Source organism: Parasteatoda tepidariorum, chromosome 12 (assembly GCF_982258835.1).
Source record: "Parasteatoda tepidariorum strain Cologne lab strain chromosome 12, Ptep-v5.0, whole genome shotgun sequence".
In the NCBI taxonomy this organism is placed as follows: Eukaryota; Metazoa; Arthropoda; class Arachnida; order Araneae; family Theridiidae; genus Parasteatoda; species Parasteatoda tepidariorum.
Genome location: NC_141766.1, coordinates 56,919,999 through 56,941,358, shown reverse-complemented (window position 1 = coordinate 56,941,358; position 21,360 = coordinate 56,919,999). Strand labels below are relative to the sequence as shown.

Sequence of the window (21,360 nt, the reverse complement as noted above, 5' to 3'; positions counted from 1 at the left end):
TAAAATTATAAAATGTAATGAAAAAAGAAAAAAACTTATATGATTGGCATAGATGTAAATAATATGTAAAATGTAACTTAAATAATACGTTTTATATTATGGCGAATCTAAAGAAAACATAACGATAACAGTATACGAATTAATATTTTCTGTTAATTCAGTTCCAGAAAATTTTGCGCCTTAACATCTTTTGAATTAATTATTTATCAAATTGTTTATTTCAACGCAATTATCATATTAAACTATTCTAAGATGAAGCAGAAGAGCACATATTTTAATAACTGTTTCACGCGGTTTTACGAATGCTAACATGATAAAAGGAGTTAATTATTTTGATTTCCTTTACAGTTATTTAGCAATACTTATAGAAAAATAGCATATACTTATAGCAATACTTATTTACTTATAGAAAAATGGTATTTTTTGTTCCTGATATACATGTTATTCAGGAAAAATTCGTCTATCTGATCAGAAGATAAAAACTTGATGTAGGAAGATATTTATAATAAATGGTTTAACAATGAGTATTTTTAAGAGTTGAGATTTTGTTTCAGGTGAGTAATTTCACTAGTTGAGATTTTGTATGATTTAATTTCAGATGAGTAATTTTACGAGTTGAGATTTTGCATGCGTTTGCTTCAGATAAGTTACTTCACGAGATGAGATTTTGTATGATTTTGTTTAAGATGAGTAATTTTACGAGTTGAGATTTTGTATGATTTAATTACGGATGAGTAATTTCACCAGTTGAAATTTTGTATGTATTTTGTATGAGACGATGAGACCTAAATGTAATGTTAATGTGCAAAATGTGACTTAAATATTTTGTGAGATTGTATTTTGAGTACATTTTACAACAAGGTTTAAATGTATTTAGAAACGAAAATATAAATTGGACTTTGCAAAAAAATTTAAATTGTTATACTGATGAATTTCGACTTAAATTGTCAAATATTTCTTTCGAATCAATATCTAAGTGTGAGGGATATGGATCAAGAAAAGGAAGGATGCACAAGTTTTATTGTTTAAGAACATGATAGGTTTAAGCATGTTGCAAATAAAAGGAAACTGATTGATGAAACAAAGAAAACTGAATAAAGTAATATTCTGAAAATTTTTGTGATATTTAATTATGAAATTACGAAATGAATATCAAGAAAGCCTTTTTGCAATTATGTGACATTCTAAGGAAAATAATTTGCATTTGACGAAACAGAGAGCACAATAATTTTAATAATAACATCTAGCAGATGCCGCAATAATAATAACGTTTCCACTGAAAACATCCGGATTGTAAAGTAGATAATATAATGGTTCTTTGTATTGTCCTCTGTTGTCATCAAGTCAGAATTTTATAAATTTTTTCAGTATCTGTCTAGAAACAATACAAAGGAACAATACATTTTGGTATATAATATAGTGTTAATTGTGACTTATCACTGTATTGACCTAAACTTTCGATACAGGGTGCTACATAAAGGCTGTGCTTAATATATAACTTTAGAATCCTTATCAAGAATTATTATTTAAGGAAAAAAAGAAAAGAAAAATGTATGCTAAAGGAAAAAAAAATCCTTATTGAAACCTGACTAATCAGAGTATGGGCAGGAGACAGAATAATTAAAAAGCTTGGTTTGATTGCGGGCGGAAACAGTCATATTTTCAACCTCCAATTGAACCAGTTTGAATGTTTATTTTTATGCCCCTTTCTCAACTGTAATTTCTCAGATTTCGAAAGCATTTTCTTCTTTTCTTTTAAATGTTTACTTGCAACCCCAATGTGTATTCTTTTTGGCATTAATTTTTGATGAGAATTCTGGAAATACGTGATAAGGGTGGCCTTAACGGAACGCCCTGCATATCAGAAAAAAGGATTTCGAGATCCTTGTGTTTTACATTTAACCTTTTAATTTAAAGTAAGAAAAAAGCATGGTTAAAACTTTCAAATTTATCGGCAAAATTTATCGTGGCAAAATTTATCGTGTTTCTGGCTATTATTTTCAATCTACTTGCAAAACCAAAAAGTTCGGTATTTTTTACAAAAGTGCTTTGGTAATAATTTCCTAAAATTAACTTTATTCTTAAGTAATTCTTTATTCTTAAGTAAAATTCGTAAAATTAACTTAACTTCGTAAAATTAATTTTATTATGATATGTCAGAGACTGGCATAAAAATAATTAATTCGGTTAAATTTACTTTTCAGTTCTGTATTTTTACTAAATGTGTGGTAATGAGAGCTATGATATTGAAAATCAGATTTTCTGGTACACCGTTTCCATATGAGCGGAGAAACACTAAATCAATGATTTTAATACCATAATTTTTGCTGTTAAACAGAAGAATGTTTTTTTATGTATATATACAGTACCGGTCAAAAGTTTAGACTCACATTTAGTTCAAAACTTTCAAAAATAGTTAAATATTTCTGACTTAAACGTATAATATGTTAAGCATAAACATCAACAAACTCTGTTTTCATTTAAAACTGTTAATTATTTTTTTCATTTTGTATCTATTCGGTAGTTGATCAGGAAATTTGCGAAAGTGCATGCATATACCTATTCTAAAGAAGTGTAATTTATTTAAAAAATTTCCTTAATTTTTAGTTTATAAACTAGTTACTTTTAATCTTCTTTTGTAAGGTTCAATATAAGTTAAGTTCATGCACAAGACATATTTAAAATACTGATATTATTGCCTTCATTTGACAGAATAACAGGTGAATATTAAAAACAAAAGTTAACATTATTTTATACAATATATTACAGAAATATGGGTCAAAACCCAGAAATAATTGCAGCACGTGTAATTAGTACTGCACTTTACGGAAAAGGTTACCCAAGTAGACAAATTGCCTCTGAAACTCAAACCAATGTTGTCAGAACTTTGCAAAGGAAGAAAGAAACTGGCCAAAATAAGAGCCGACAATATTCAGAGAGACCTAGAATAACGCCAAAGTGAGGATCTGCATTTAATGTTAGTGTCAGCGGACTTAAACAGTACAGTAAAACTTTCGTAAGTTGACCACTTGTGGTGCATTGTTTTAGCGGTCAACTTAGACAAGTGGGCAACTTATAGAGCGGGTGGGTCATTATTTATTTTTTCGTTTCCTATATCATGTTGCTATATATTTAAAAGAAATTTTTACTTGACTTAAAAATTTTATTTAGCAAATAGCCAAATGAATATCTTAAGAATTGTGTTTTTAAGCCTGAATGAACTTCAATTTGTTACATATAATTCTAATATTTAACTGACTTTTTTAAAAAAAAACATTTCGTTAGTTATGCATGTGACTATGTTCAGTATTGCAACTGGAAGAGCAACTCTTCAACTAACACACCTGTTTTCAATGAATGAATGAAAGAAATGGTCAAAAGATGACCCCCTACAGTTTCCCCAGATGGTCAACTCACAAAAGGGTTTAGATTAGCTTTTTACACCATTTTATCAAACAAGTGAAATTTTAACATACATTGCAAAATGAAAGAAAATTTTCTGAATTTTTTTCCCTGATCGACTTATGAGGGCTTTAGAATAGAATTTCATAATACTCCTAGACAAAATTGACTTATTTCAGAGGTCAACATACAAGATAGACAGGTGGTCAAGTTACAAAGGTTTTGCTTCTTTATATTACATAGGAAAAATTCCGTTCTTGATAATTGAGGTCAACTTATGCAGGTGTCCAACTTACAAAGGTGGTCAATTTGGCAGGTTTACCTGTACCAGAAATCCGTGGGGAATTGAATGCTACTAGGAAAAAAACTGTGTCAGTAACTTTTGTACAACGTCGACTTCGTGACTATGGTTTAAAAGGTGTAGCTACTAGAAATTTTTTTTTGAAAAAACAAAACATAGTTAAATGACTGAAATAAGCTAAAAAAACATGTTAACAGGTCCTTAAACAGTAGTTCAGAGCTTCGTTAATTGACGAGTCGAAATTTGAGTTGTTTGGAAGCAAACGAAGGCAGCGTGTTCGTCGTTTAGTTGGTGAACGTATGACAAATCAATGTTTACTACCTACCGTGAAGCATGCTGGAGGTTCAGTCATGGTTTGGGGATATATTGTCGGTGATAAAGTAGGAGATCTTGAAGAATAGAGGGAATTATGGCTAAAAAATATAGTCACAGAATGCTGCAGCGTTACGTTTTTCCATGTAGACAGAGAATCGTTAGTCAAAGATTTGCTTTTCAGAACGATAACGATCCGAAACATTCCTTGAAATTGTGTAGAAACTACATTGTATAAAAAAAAAGTACTGAAGGACATAGATTCCCCCCCCCCCATCCCCAAGATATTTATCCTATTGAGATATTGTGGGATAAACTCGATAGAAATGTACGAAAAATGCGATGTATCAATCAAAACAAACTTTGGGAATCTTTGCTTAGTTGCTGGAACCAGATTACCACATTACAAAAGCTAATTGAAGGGATGAGAAAAATATGCACAGCTGTGATTAAGGATATTTCAAAGAATACAAGATTGGACGAATTTCATAAGTTATACATAAAATTATAGTTCTTACCGCATAAGTGTACCTACAATTATTAAAATAAAGTTAAGTTGTTGAAAGTTTCAGCTTAAAAACCTTGTTATTTCTTCTTTTTTAAAAATTCAAGAGTGAATCGAAACTTTTGACCGGTATATATATATATATATATATATATATATATATATATATATATATATATATATATATATATATATATATATATATATATATATATATATATATATATATATATATATATATATATATATATATATATATATATATATATATATATATATATATATATATATTTATATATATATATATATATATATATATATATATATATATATATATATATTTGCATAGTTTAAAATATTTTTAATATAAACATGTTCCATTTGGATTAGTTTCATGTTAATTTATATTTTTGAATAAATGCATGCAAATGTTTGAAAATTTCTACTTTACGTTAATTTTGAAAAAACGTTATAATAATAGAAATATCATACTGGTTTTCCAGACTCTTTTCGCATTTACATATCGTCAAAAATTCATGACCGCTAGCTAGCGTCACCTCGTACCATGATTTCTATCAGTAAATTGATGAGACTGTTGATGGTGTTAGATTAAGATATTTCATGAATGATTTATGAGCAAAGTGGGATTTATCTATCTATCTCGTAGGGAAAAATTTGAAATCGAGCGAATATCAGTAAGTAAATTGAGTTAGATTCATTCCCCCATTGCATTTGCAATTTTCATTTTCTTTTTGAGTCAAAAAGATAGGAAAGGCTATTTTTGTGAAAATGGAAAGCTCCATGTTTCATTTTTCTGAAATTTATTTTTAGTCAATTCGATCGTGAATTTAAATGTACATGCTATTTTGATTATATTTCGTCTTTTTTTAATGTTGCGTGTAGAATAAAATGGATCTTCATGACAAGGAGATTTCTAAAGTGTCATTCGCTGATAGCAATAAATTGTATCATGTGATTTCTATATACCTTTTAGTGCTGAAGATGATATTTGAAAATAGTTCGTTGACTACTTTGCTTTAAATATAAATATTTGTTTCAAAAATTTATGATTTTGAATAAAATGATTAGAAGAATGAATTTATAATTTTTAATCGTTAAAAATTCCTATCTATTTAAAAATTAGGAAATTCTTAGAAAAATACGAAGGATTTTTAGCAGTTAAACTATTTTGTATTGTTACTTATCTTTTGGACTATGACTTTGTAGCATTCTTAAATAGAATATTTTTATTAACATTTATTATTTTTATTATTTTGATAATTTGTTTTCTTTGAACGTTGCGAGTCGTATAAAATGTATCATCATGATAAAGAGGTTTCCAAAGAATTCTTATAAAAATACGAAATTCTTAGAAAAATACGATTAATTTTCATCAATTAAGCTATTTCGTATTTCGTTACTTATCTTACGGACTTCAAACTGAAACATTTTGGCATTTTTAAATAAAACTTTTTTTATTAAGAACAGATTCATAGACAATATGTTTATTAAAGTTCTCAACTACGCAATACTTGCTTATATAAAGATTATATACTTCCTCTATCAACTTAAACTAAAATTGTAATAAAATGTTTCGAATTTAAATTTTTGTTCAGGTATTTAAAAAAAAGTTTTTTTTTATTGCTTTGGAAACAAAAACTACTTTCGAAAACTTTATTTTTCAATTTTGCTTTTATTGTTATATGCTTTAATTACTTCGAAAATTAATCTTCTACGACTATCTACGATAATCTATGTATATATATATATATATATATATATATATATATATATATATATATATATATATATATATATATATATATATATATATATATATATATGTATATATATATATATATATATATATATATATATATATATATATATATATATATATATATATATATATATATATATATATATATATATATATATATATATATATATATATATATATACATATATATATATCAAGTTTATTATAAATCTGAATATGTTTGCGTCGAATATAAATGAATGTATTTCCCCGCACTGGATACCTGTTAAAATTGCCTGGATCCGGGTACCCAGTGGCAGGTCTTGAAACTGAAATCTGTTTCCAGGTACCTGGGACCATGTAGCTAAATTATTTTTTCTGTTTCGCGTAATAGTCGAAAAATAGACAAAAATATTCGAAAAATCTGATATACCGCAATTTTTACAGTAATAATTACAGTATAATCAGTGAATCACTCTAATTTAATAGATATCTCAAAAATTGTTTTACGATAAAAATGAATTTTACAAATAATGCATCCTAATTGCCGGTACCTTATACCGTAGTTTGATCCAGAATTATTTTCAGAGCTGGTAATTGCCGGGTGCCCGGTACATTCCAAGTAAAAATTACAGAACAAAATTTTCTCTGTATTTTTAAGTAAATATGGAAGCTTTTTTGTTATTAAAAACAAATAACTCAAAATATTTTTATGGAAGTTATTTAGATTCAATTAAATATTTTTCATATATCTCGAAGTAAATTTTAAAGATGAATAAGAGGATAAAACATTAGTTCCAATTTTTAAACTTCGAGGAATTCAGAATTTTGTTATTAGTTTCTTATGAAATGCTAGCTTATCTAACACATAGTAATAAAAAAATGAGACAAAAATAGATGCAATGTTTGACGCAAGCTTCATTATGTTCTCATTTTGGATCCAAGTCTTGTTTTATGTAACAAGTCCAAACTAGATAATTTAAATTCAAAGACGAAGCACATGTAATCTATCAGCTTAAGATTTGTTGAACAGGAAGTCATTGAGGAGACGCGAGGATATCAAGCAGATACATATAAATGAATCCAGGGTGATTTTGGCCAAAAGAGTTATAAGAAAAATATATCAAAGCGTCTTCATTTGGTTTCTAGAGAATTTTCTTTGCATGCAAATGATAATCTAAAATTCGACGTTTATTCTCCCAATAGGCAATTTGTAAATGTACATTTTTCAAAGTTCCCATCTACGCCATACGATAAAAAAGCTATTCAAATTGTGTTCTTAGAGTACATAAATTTATGAAATATTTGAAATACAATTTTCAGAACTGTAAGTATTAAATAATTTCTATACTGGTATATTCCAATATTTCCATATATGGATTTATTTAATCTATTAATATTCCAGTAATTTATTAAATCCTATAAAACGGAGAAAAAAAATCAGGTAACAGTATTATACTGTATAGTAATTCTGATTACTGTTATGGTATGGTAATTCTACTTCATTATGACCTGTATGGTAACTCTGGTTCTAGTATCATAATTCTGGTTACTAAAACCAAAACATACGGTATTTAAACCATTTATTTGGTAATTTTTTCGGTCATATGGTAACGGTTCACCTGGTGTTCCGGTTTTCGAAATTACAGTTTTTATTACTACACATTTCGGAAAATATACAAAACTGAAAATTAAACTTAATCAAATAAAGTATCTAAAGTATCATGATAAAATTACTAAATTTTACCTCATGTACCAAATTTTAATATATATTATAAAACCATATTTTTTTGTTAATTTTACCATAACCAAAGCCCCTTGGTTAAAGCATTAAAATTACCGAGCATTTTAATGTCCCCATAGAGGTAAATTTTACCACATTCTGGTAGTTTTGACCATAATTTTCTCGAGCAGAAAATTTTTTCAAGGGTTACAAAAGTAAAATATGCAATAATTAATTTAGAATGTATAAATTTATGATATATCAGAAATACAAGTTTTGAAATTGTTGGTATAGAATAGTTTCAATATATTGATATATTTAACTTACAAATATAAAAGTAATTTAATGGATCTCATGGAAAAAGAGTTTTCAATCATGACAAAACAACAATAACAACAATAAGAGGGTTTTTAAAATTTGAGATCCATCGTGAGAATCTAATGAGTTTCTTATCGTATTTGAGTTTCTTATTGTATCAAAATTTCATCTGATATAGTTCTTTTAGAATTTTTTATAAACAATTAAATATCACATTTATGCTAAAAAAATTAATTTTACAAAAATAAGTCATAACTTAGGGTAATTTTTTCATTTTTGCTTCGGCAATATATCTTGAAACTAAAATATTTTGTAGGTAAATGTAACGTTTTTGAGTTTAGTTTTGTTCACTGTTTCAGCTATCATTTTAAAATTACGGTTAAATAACTAACGGCAGTCTATCCATCCAATTTATCGGAAAGTTTACGGTTACCTTTACTATTCTGAAATTATTTAGAACTGGTATGGTCGCGTTATAGAATCGCGTTAACATGTCTTATATACTAGTGAATTGGAATTGCATTTATGTAGTTGTCGACACACTACAGTACTCCCCCACCAGAACTATATCTGTGATAGAATTCGATGAACGGATACCACTAGTTGATTTATTGCTGCTTTGTGAGAAGCCGGGAGAGCTGTATTAAGATCAACGTGCTTTTAAATGCTGATCGTGAGAGTTGTATTAAGTTCACGGTCGTGGTAGACATACTACACATACAAGAAATATTTCCATTACCTAGCATAACCTAATCCATAATGGAAACCATACAAGTTCTTGATGATGAATTACGCGAAGAAAGAAAGAAATGAATACATTGAACTGAATTTGCAAAAATCAATGCATGTAAGTATTCTGTAAAGATAGAGCTTTGAAAAATTTTGTAAAAAATTCCATGAAATTTTAGTTTTGACGAATTTTTAATTCAAGTGAAAAAAAAAAAAAACTTTGAAAACTTTATTTTATGATTTTCAAATTTTTCATCTTTTACCGTGAGAACGACGAAAAGATAATGCAGTTTTCAAAAAATTGTTTTTATTTATTACAGATGTTTTGAAATTTTTTTTTAATGAAAAATATGTAAAAATACTTATAGAAAATTTGAGGTAGTATTGAATAAATTTAATGACGAATAAAATAGTTATTTGTTGGATAATACTATAACTTTCGGAAAAAAATTTCCTCAAAAGTCTTCAAAAAATTCTTTGAAATTTTAATAATGACAAATTTTTTACTTAAATGAAAAATCCTTTAAAAATTTATTTTGTGATTTTTAGACATTTTATTGTTTACAGAGTGAACGGCAAAAAGTAAAGAAAATTTTGACAGTTAATTGTTACATATGCTGTAAAGATTAAATTTCAAAAACAATGTATAAAAAATATTGATAATTAATTTGAGGTAATATTGTATAAGAACTGAACAAAATTTATAAACAACGCAATATTATTAAATACATGAAAATAGATAGAATAAATTGGATGGCCCTCGTGATTCGAATGAGTGATGACAAAACAATGAAAATGATACTGCTTGTTAGACCCACTTCAAAAAGAAAGCGGGGAAGACCGCGGTTGAGATGAGCTGACTCGATGGAGTCTGATTTTATTGCAATTAATGAAAAGAATTGGAGATCAAAGATAAATCGGAAATCTTTATGGTTAAATCTTCAGAGGAAGGCATTGGCTCACACTGAGCTGTCTGCTCAACTATGATAATGATAAATATTGTATGGCCAATAAAATAATTATTTGTTGAATAATATGAAACCTTCAGAATATTTTTTCTCACAATTCTTTAAATATTCTTAAAAAATTTCTTTAAAAACTAAGTTTTAAAGAAATTTTATTTGCGTTAAAAAAAACCTTTTAAAAAGTTAATTTTATGATTCTAAGCTATTTCATCTCTTTCTGTGTGAACGAAAAAAAACAAGATAAAGTTTTATTCATAAAAGTACCATATTACTTTTTTACGTTCGAAATAAAAATTTTATGCTCGCGATATAAAACTTGATGTCTCTCGCTTTTATGTGTTGATCGAAGGGAAAATGAAAATACAACTTTTTGCCTGTCATTATCTCTTAGCACAAGAGGTACTTTTATGAGATTCTAACTAGACGTAACTCAAGTTAAATGTCACTGAAACTTCTAAATTTGTCTAATGTCTAAAATGTTAAAATGTAACATTATTCATAAAACTTCTAATTTCAAATTCTGAGTAACGTGGTTAATTTATCAAAACCTCAAAACAGAGTTTTTATGTTCTTAAGCAGCAAACAAGAAACTTTTTTAACTTCAACTGAAAACATTTTTGTATGTACTAAGCAGTTCTTAACGTAATAGTACGCAATTTATGTTAATATATGTAACAAACATAACGGAATGTGTAGTTTGAATTTTACGTAATAGTTCAAGTGTTAAAGATGTTTGAACCGTTTTGGAAAAAGGTTGTCTGATGTGTGTTTAACGTTTGATAGCGTTATAATGTTATTAAACGCTTCATAATCCTTTTTTTCAATCAGCGATATTAAAGCTACCTAAATGCTTCCGCTATTTCTGTTTTCGGACGAATTAAAAAAAATAAGAGGCAACGTAACTAAGTTAAATGTTATTGAAACTTCTGAATTAGTCGAATGTCAAACGTAACATTATTCATAAAACTTCTCATTTCTGAGTAACATGGTAAATTTATCAAAAACGCTAAAAACGTTCTTAAGCAATAAACAAGAATTTTTTTAAACTTCAACTGAAAACATTTTTATATGTACAAAATAATTCTTACTATAGTAGTTCGTAATATATGCTGAGTTATACTGTTAACATTATGTAATAGTTCAGGTTTCAAAAATGTTTATACTATATTAGAAAAAGGTTGTTTGCGTCGTGTTTAACATTCATTAACGTTGCAACGTAATTACATCGTTGATAGTAGTAAATTAAAATATTAGTTGGCAGCGTGTAACTCTGAGGTAGCATTTCCCCCCTTTTAACACCATTTTTTTATTATTGGTGATTTTAACTTTATTGCCTAATTATTCTGTTTTTGGTAAAATAAATATTTTATGCTTGCGTTTTTTTTTCATTCATGTTTATAAATGTAAAGTTTTTTTTTATAGAAAATAGAAAATATGATTTTTAAGAAATTCTCAAATTGTTCACCTCCGTTTCAAATAATCAGGTAGTGTTGACGAAATAAAGCTAATAAGGTTGGAAAATAAAAATTCGTATTGCTTGCCTTTAAAGGTATCCACACCGTAAAAAATACCAGATCAAATTACGTTATATAGTACGAGTAATCTAGGGTGCATCTTCCGTAATATTCCTTTTACCTTTACCTTAAAATATTATACCGTTATTTTTACAGTAATATCTATTTCATTATAGTGATTTACTGATTTTACGATAATTATTACTGTGAAAATTACGGTGTATCAGAATTTTTGTACCGTAACATGTTCCATTAAAAAGTACGATAAAAAGGTAAAAAGTACCGACACTTAGAGTGCCGGTATTTTTTACTGTAATTTGATTCGGAATTTTTTGCAGACAATTTTTTAACATTGTTAGGATCCTCGCAAGATTTTTTTTGTGTTTGGAGAAAGTTAAAATCACTTATATATTTTCATTATTATTGATTTTGGACGAATAAAAAATCAATTTATTTTATAAATTTGTTTTTTTTCCGGAAAATATTATGCTAGTTTTCAAATAAACTTGTTCAAAAACTCAGTTTTAAATGGATTTCGTGTCGAAAAAAAAATGATAAAAATTCACATAAAGTATCTATTTAACGGACATTATTAAAAAACTGAAAGCACAAACCAACAAAAAAAAGTTTTAAAAAAATGTATTACACGCCTGAATTAAGACAGCAATATAGAACTTTCGACGTATTTTGCGACTTACAATTAATAAACTTGAGGATGTCAGCATCCATTCAGTTTTTGTTATTTTTATTCTATAGGGGAGAGGGGGGCACATGTGAACAAATTTTTTTATTTCTTCACTTTTCGAAAAATATCATCAATTTTTCATAGTAAAAAAGTCCATATGTTTAAATAGTCTTTTCTTTGTCTTGTGGAATTTTTTGAGATTTTTCAATAAAATATTTCTTTACTTTATAATATTTTAGAAAAATGACTTCAATTGTTCACATGTGCCCCTATTGGGGGCACATGTGAACAGGCCTGGGGCACATATGAACAAGATTAAAAACACAAAGCAATCATCATATTTCAAAGAAAAAAAATCTTTAATATAACAGATATAGATACGCATTATACTGAGGGGGTTGTAGCTTACTATGCGAATTTAAATTGTACAACAGTACTGTCAATAAGAAAATAATTTTTCAGCTGTACAATAATTTTTCCGTAATTGGGTTTTTCGCAACTTCATGTTCCACGGGTGTTGTAATGGGCCTTTTTCTTTCTTCTCTAATACTCTTTCATGCTTTTTTTTTTCATTTTTTCTATCTCTTCATTTGTAGCTTTAGCAATTCTATTTTCTCAGGTGTATCAGTTAATATGCGTGATGCGCGATCAACCATTTAATAAAATAAAAAAAAAATTTTAAGGAAAAATTAATAAATTAATTATGGAAAATTAAATAATGATAATTTTAAATGCATACATATTTTTTAAACTGATAATATCATGAAGATAATAATCTTAATACTATGTAGGGGCACTTGTGAACTGTTCACATCTGCCCCAGATGTTTTGTTCACAATTGCCCCCATCATCCTTCTTAAACCTAACTTGAAAAATAAAGAACTTTTAATTGAGTAAAAAAAAAGTTTAATTGTCATAAACTTACCTGAATGTTCATATAATGATCTGCAATAGTTAATTTTAGTTTATTAGTTGATTTATAGTATGCTTTCACTTGAAGAGGCGGGCGATTATAATATATGCAACACCAGCTGATACAAAGAAATTGTCAGAATAGACCAACAAAATGTCTCATTGTTCTGAAAGTTTTTCAGAGAGGTAGGACTAGTACTGCCATCAATTGAAAATTTTTCGAGATTTTTTATTTCAAATCATATTGGTAAAACATACCATGTTCGCATGTGCCCCCCTCTCCCCTACATGAAAGGGCATTTTTAGAAAGTATGAGTCATGTTCTTTTGTATAAATAAATTAATGCATTGAATGTCAACTTGAAAGCTAATTAAATAGTTCTAACTATTTTTAAGCTTACTTATTGATGAAATTTACAAATATATTTTACTGGAGTAAAAGTAAAAATAAATGAATACAGCGAATGTCAACTTGAAATCAAATTAAATAGTTCAAATAATTTTTAAGCTTACTTATTGATAAAAAGTATATTTTAGTGGAGTAAAAGTAAATCTAATGGGAAAATATATGCTGTTTCTGTCATTAAAATAAAACTCTTATCTCAATTCATTTTTAAGTGTTTTAAAATTGTCTCATTTTTCCAAGAAAGAAAATGAAAAAGTCATTTAAAACTCACTAAAAAATAGAAATAAGATAATAACTTCACATAAATGAGGCATATTTGTGAGGTATGATGTTACAAAAGATTCATTTGAATGTCGCAATGGGATATCGAAATTTTTATTTTATCTTAAGAGTTCCATCTTTAAATAGATAAACTGCAGTATGCTATTAATATAAATTAAAATTCCTTTTATTTTCTTTGAAGAAGAAATTTGGATGCATGCCAGCATGAAATTTAAGAATCTAAGAAAAAGTTTAAATACCTATTAAGGAAGAAAATAAAGATAAATCTCTTCACTGTATTACTAAAAGAGTTGCTTAAGAAATTTGCTTTCAGTATTAGTTTGTATAAAAAATGTTGAAAAAAATCAAATAAAAAAGTACTTTTTGGATAAGATAATTGCTTTTAAAAGCCAATAAAATTTTGTTTATTCTTTGCGTAACGGTGGGCTGTAATTGGTTAATTTATTGCTTCCAGTAATACAAGTAGGGGTACTAGGGGTTGATTGTCACAAAAGCACTTTTTTTACTTTTTAACTATTTAGGAACTGCTTCATTAAAACTATATTACAAGGCTACATTTTCTTTTATTTTAAATTATGCAGATTGAAATTATGCATTATTATAACTATATAAATTTCAAAAATTATGTACTTTTTCTAATTTTTAACTTCTCAGCTACTGTTCATTAAAGAAATATTATACCAGCCGAAATTGCAGATTTTGGGTCATATTTAAAGTGGTTTGTCATTTTTAACAAATTGACATTTAATAGTTTTAAATTTTCTAAAATTATTTGACTTTTTGGATTTTTAAATCATTTATGTAATTACATAAGTCAAAATTGCTGCATAATGAGCGCTATGTATATATATATATATTATACTAATTTGACTATTTAGGTACTATGGTATTGTTGAATATTTGATGACTTGTATATTAAATTTTTTGAAACTTATTTATTTTTAAAAAATTTATATTTTTTAAAATATACGATACAGTAAGTAAAGTTATCCCAATTGTGGAGGTTAATTATTTCTTGGATTACAAATGAAAGTTTAAATGAGAATGAAACTCAATGTAATATTTAAAATTTGTTTACATAAATTTTTTAGAACTTAATTAGGGGATGATTTCGAAGATAATTCAATTAAACTACATTAACTATTCGTCTACTGTCGCTTCAAATAAGAGAACACCATACGGTATCACAAACAAGATTGTTGCCTTGCAAGCATGGCTAGTATCGTCAAAGGAAAAATCAAAGAATTTTATCAAATTCTCAGTTTTCCAGCAACCGAAAAAAAATTAGAAAATTCCTCTGAAAAGTAGCTCATTTGACAAATTTTTCTCCATTCAGTGTGTATTTAAGAAACACAGCCTTAATAGAATAACATAAATTCCTTTTCTAGTTTAAGGAGTAATTTCTTGTTTTTGATTAACTAAGAAAGGTATTTTTAAGTTATTTCCGAAACCGCGGAAATTTCCTACGCAGAAAGATAAAATTAAGAGCTAGGAAATATGTAAGGAGTATACCATTACATATTTCCTAGCTCTTAAATTTCCTTTATTTCATAAATTCAATCATTTTTAATATTTCCTAATCACTCCTTAAATAAATGCGTCAGTTAATTTAATTTTATACAATTTTACAAAGAGCTAATGCAAATGTTTCTATTCTCAATAAATGTAACGCTCAACAATTTATATCAGTACAAGTGTGTAACTAATTATTATTCAATGTCACAAGTGAGTATCGAAATCTAGTTTTAAACATTCTATCTTGTACCACATTAAACATTAGCATATGCCCTGTTAAGTCTACATTAATTTCCATCAAACTTTTTGGCCTTAAATCTTCAGCCAGACTATTTAAAATTTAATAATAATAACGCGGGGTTCGCTTTATTTTTGGCTGTATTATTTTTCGATAACTCGCCAATTCTTGGATCCCATGTTCACTAGTGTCTGTACTCAAGTACTCATTTATTAGGAATTTGAAATTTGTTGTTGTTAGGAGGGGGCGGGGTTGTGGATGCCAATGACCCCCCCCCTCCCCGTCCGATCATGAAAATTCTGTGAAAATGGATGCTTAAAAAATGTCTCTCTAAAAGGGATTGTATAACAATATGTTGACATAATATTTTTGAATGAATGTTGATGAATTTGTTTTGAATGAATATTTTTGTTTTAAATGTGTCCATGTTTATTTTAAAAAATTCTGCCTAATAAAAGAGGATGATTTTCTTTGTTTGATCATATGTTAGCAATTTCTGTATTTTAGTACAAATGCAGTGCTTAGAATTACACTGTAATTATCTGACGCGAAAAATTTTATGCATGAATATCAAATTATAAAAAAAATAGTCTGACAAAAATTTATTTGATGCTGATTTGTAAGCAGCAACTTTGTTTCTATAAGGGTCATTCTCACAAAAAGGTCATTTTTTAAGTCCCTTAGTAATAAATATTAGGAAATACAGCAGATTTCTTAATATTTTTCCTCATCATTTTTCTTAAAGTTCTAACGAACAAATCATATGCATTTCTGCTAAATGTATTTAATATTTCATTCTTATTTTTTAATAAACATAGCTTCAAAATCCTCTCCGTGGACGTCCCTACGTCTGTGACACAGAATAATTTTTAATGGCTGTTAAACAATTTAAATGTTATTTTAATGGTCTTTGTAGTTTTACCTAGTTAAATGTTTATAGTAATTTTTTATTTAATATTTAAAAAAAAATTATTTTCATAAAATAAATGACTAGTAAACTTTGTCCATCAAAAATGAAGTCTCCCTCCATGGACAATTAATATAGTTCGGTAAATATGCAATAAAGGGCAGATTATGCGAAATCCCTATAAGACAGCTGCTGGGAAAGGTAACTATTCTATTTTCTAATGTTAACTATCAGTTGTTTTTGTTCTCTTTGGTGTCAGTTTTAGATTGTTGTGTTGAAATGAGGTTTGGCAAAGTTCTCACCGTATACTCCGTGGACATCATAAAGAAGGTAAGAGAGAATTATTTTATTTTTGATAGATGCATTTTAGATTGCAAAAATAGTATATTTAATAAAAAGAACTGCGCCATATTTGTAACCTTAAAAACAAAAATCAGTGAAATTCAAGAACTAGTTTTTGTTCCTCCGTGGACGTCCCCTCCGTGGACATAACAAGTCCACGGATGAGAAGACACAGTCAATGGAAGAGATAATGTGTTTGATAACCATAATACAATTTTAATAATTAAAAAACTATTTTCTTTTAATTGATATTTTTTAAAATTGAACAAATGTGCTAGTTTGTTTATTTTTTTAAAGAAAATCAATTAAGTTTAACATTTTCTTATCGGAGAAGTAAATATTGGCAATTTTTCTAAATAATTTCTGTGATGTTTAACATTTTTTTTCTCTTCAAATTTTAGGAAAAAAAAGGCAAAAGCAAAATATAAAAAAAGAAGGCAATCAAATGTTCAAATGCAAAAGAGAAGGGAACAGAAAAAACAAGCCGTCTGTGCCCAGGGAAAAAGAAACAATAACAAGAGGAAAAGAGAAAAAACAAAAACGTTATTTGGATGACGGTGTGTTTAACTTGCATAAAATGTTCATAGAAGAGTACCCTCAACACTCAACTTTCATGTGGAGTCTGAATTTTTATTTCAATAGTCTTTACGTTTTAATTTATTAATATACAGTAAGAGTTACTTAAAAAATTGTATACCTAGGTTAAAAATGGATGTTTCCTTTCATAGCAGCATTATTAATCGGAAGTAGCTCTATCTCTGATAATAAAATATTTTATTATTTACTTATTAATGTTGAACTCATATCAGTTGTACCCAATAATTAATGAATTCATTGACATTTTATAACATAAAATGTCTCCTCCGTTGACTATTACATCTCCTCCGTGGACAAGGCAGAATTTAAAATATTTTAAATCTTGTAAAAAATAAAATAGAACTAAAATAGACTTTTTTAATTGCTTTAATTTAAGAAAAATTTTCAGTCTATTTCTACCTTTTCAGTGAGAATGACCCATAAGAAGGAGATAAAAAATAACGATATTATTTTTGATTTTTCTCGAAATAAATTAGAAGAGGTTTAAAAAAAGGCCGAAAATAAATAAAACAATTATTTTTATAAATGATTTTATTTATATAAAATACATTTTTATATATAGGATGGATTTCAACAAACAGGTTGTAAATAAATTCAACAAAGGAATGTTAATGCATTATTGTTTACTTATATATATACTATTTTCAACTATTTCACAAAAAGTTACACATAAAGTAATAACAACAATCCAACGTTTATTTTTTAGAATAAAGACACATTAAATGCATCATTTTCTGGAACAACACTCAATATTATGAAGCTTCAATTTTTAATACAATAGTGGAACATCAGTGCAGTGCTAACAGATACTCTGTTACAGTTAATGAATGTGCTTAAATATGATGTACTGTACACAGAAATCCTATTTATCACAAACAATTAAGTTTTTGAATTATTTACATACATAGCTTTTGATTAAATATATTGAATATCAATATGTTTTAGACAGATGCTATTGTCTTAATTGAAAAGAAATTTAAGAAGACATAAACAAGGTAGAAAACATTAGATATATGTTTCATTGAGCTTTCTGTTACGTTAAATTAGCACTAACATGGACTGTTACTATTACTTGTTTAAATTACGCATAACAATTAAATGCTGACTAAGGTAAACAACGTTTAGGAGCACAAAAATATTTATAAATGCAGACAACTGTTTCGGATGCTCAAAGGGCAACCTTCATCAGTGCAATAGGATGCCCTTTGAGCATCCGAAACAGTTGTCTGCATTTATAAATATTTTTGTGCTCCTAAACGTTGTTTACCTTAGTTTGTATTTAAGCACAAAGGTCGCCCACTTGTGTAATTAAATGCTGTTTTAAGCAACTTTAATCAGATCAAGGTTATAGTAAGTTTAAAGCTTTGACTTTAGTTATTGATATAGTTGTAAAAAAAAACTACCATTGTAGCAAATTATACCAGAAAGAGATGAATAGTTCAGTGAATCCCTGAAAAGAAAAGTTACTTATATTTTTTTATACATTTATCTGAATCAGACTTTAGTATCCACCAAATAAAAAGCTGTATATTGCAAAATTTATTAATTCATGATCTTTAATTAGATATTAATTAGTTTGATGAGTAAATACATTTTATCAATTAAATCTACCGTCAACTGCAATAACTTGGCTTTTGCGGGTAACTTCACCGTAATAAATTAAAAAATTGTATGTGTTGTAGTTAGAATAGGAAAAATGATTATCACCTGTATTTTGCATTCACTGATTGGTGCAATAAATGAATGATAATCACCCTCTTTTAGCAAAGTACGGAAAATAAAATCTTTTATCCGAGATTGGGCTAAATTCTCCCTAGTTGAAGCTGTATTTTACAGACCCAGGATATTAAAAAGAGTTATTAATTAATGTTACGAATAATATTTAGTTAGAAAAATGAGCAACAAAGGTACACCACACAAAATCTGCATTTGTATCTTGGTCAAAAGCTACTAGAGATGAGTTTAGGCTCAATTTTGGAGATCCGAGCCCAAAGTATTTAAATCCAAGTCCTAGATACAATAGCATTACTTAGAGCCCAAGTTCGTCGAGATAAAAGTCAAATTTTGCAGTTTTACAATTAGGCATTTGCTACCTAAATAAGGATATTAGTAATTAAAATATTTTTATTATAGTTAATTTTATTTTATAGCCGTCGTTGAACAGGTGACCCAAAGTTGAGTTTAAAACTACCAATGTTCAACTCCATAGCCTTGTAATTTCGAACCAAATCAAGAAGACAAGGGAACTCCTGGATCAGCACCTCAGAGGTATTGATTTGCCATGGGAACTTGAAGAACATTGTGACTCATACAGATTTAACGTGCACCAGTCACCATTTATACACAAGGATTCTTCAGCCGGCTAGATTATGACAATTAATTAATGAATTTTGCATTTTTTATACTTAATAATTGTATCAAACGTTTGTTTAAAAGTAATAAAAAAGTTCATGAAAATTTTTTTCTCACCCGAGACAGAGCCAAGCCCGGTCTTCAGTTCGTCTCAAAAAGCTACTCGCAAAGGTAGAAATTACAGTTAATGACACGGTATTTTAATCAATCAAAAATACATGAAATTAACAAATATACTTGTTATAAAAATGTTTTGTAACCATGTATTTATGCCAGAAACATCTTAGTTTGAAATGTGAATACCTAAATACAATTTTATTCATATAAGAAACGTGTGTTAAATTATAATTTTATAAATATCTTTCAGCTATAGATTCACTCTATGCCAAAATGCTGATAAAAGATCACATTACCATTTTTTTATTATATTATTTTAATTACGTGCTATTGAGACAGAAAGCTTCAGCAATAAAAACATACACTATATGGATGATAAGCCTATCTGCTTTTTAATTTTAAATACACGTGTAAAAGAATTTAAAATTTTTCTAAAGTTTTATTTGGTGAAAACTGAAGATGACCTACTTTACAATTAATTGGAGGCAAGCACTGCAACAAATACTCATCATTTAGGTATGATTTATTAGCAAATTTGACTCGATTTAAATATATGAATAAAGTAATGCTACATATTACGATCTTTAACAAATATTTAAAAAAATATTGTTAGTAAAATAATTTCGAAATACTAGTCATGTATATTAATTGTTAGATATTGGCCCCTATTGCATGTAATAGATGACGCCTTTTTCAGCATGATGATGAAGCTTTTCAACATGAAATTCTATAACGAATTCACAGAATTCATTAGAAGCTATACAATGCAATTTGTGCAAATATAATTTAGCTATAATAAATATATTCATGCTAGCGTGCAATGAATACTTTATTTTGCAAATATCTCCGCAGCACAGAAATCAAAGAAAACAAATATTTGATTTAAAACTACTTTTTTAGAAAAAAAAAAAAAAAAAAATAAGGATACAAGGCAAATTTACAAAAAAATGTCCATATTTTGCCTTTATTTTTTTGAAATGCTTAAGACAATTTAAATACTAGAAAATACTCAAAAGTTGATGATGATTTCAATTCGTAAAAATATTCAAAATATGCATTTTAGATAATTTATAAATACTTTTGAGAAGCACAACGCCTTCTCAACATTGTTAGCAATATATTTAAAATATTAGCACTCTTATAAATGTTATGCTAATGAAAAATTTGTGAACTAAATCCAATTTTGTTTCAAACTAAGAGGGGAGTAATGTGTATTATAATTAAAAAACCCTTCTTAATTATTAAATTAATAATTTATTCATTAAATATCATCTATGAAACTTTTAACCGAATTATTTTAAATTACATTTTCTTACCACTAAGGAAAAAAAGGAAAGTACTAAAATATAAATTTTAGCAATCTAAAACATTTGTACGAACTTCAATAATTTTTGAAACCTATATAAAACAGGTTTCAGATATATCACAATGCTTTGATATGAAAATTATTAATACAATGACAATATTTAGTTTTATTTTT

The 21,360-nt window shown here is 27.3% G+C and overlaps 1 protein-coding gene across 1 annotated transcript; it reads left to right on the top strand.

Annotated features, from left to right (window-relative positions):
• Positions 1–2,773: 2,773 nt before the first annotated feature.
• On the top strand, positions 2,774–4,104 carry LOC147801102 (uncharacterized). The gene is made up of 2 exons (XM_087155753.1): positions 2,774–2,958; positions 3,963–4,104. The coding sequence occupies exons 1-2, from the start codon at positions 2,774–2,776 to the stop codon at positions 4,102–4,104; spliced, it is 327 nt and encodes a 108-aa protein (XP_087011879.1).
• The last annotated feature ends 17,256 nt before the right edge of the window (positions 4,105–21,360 follow it).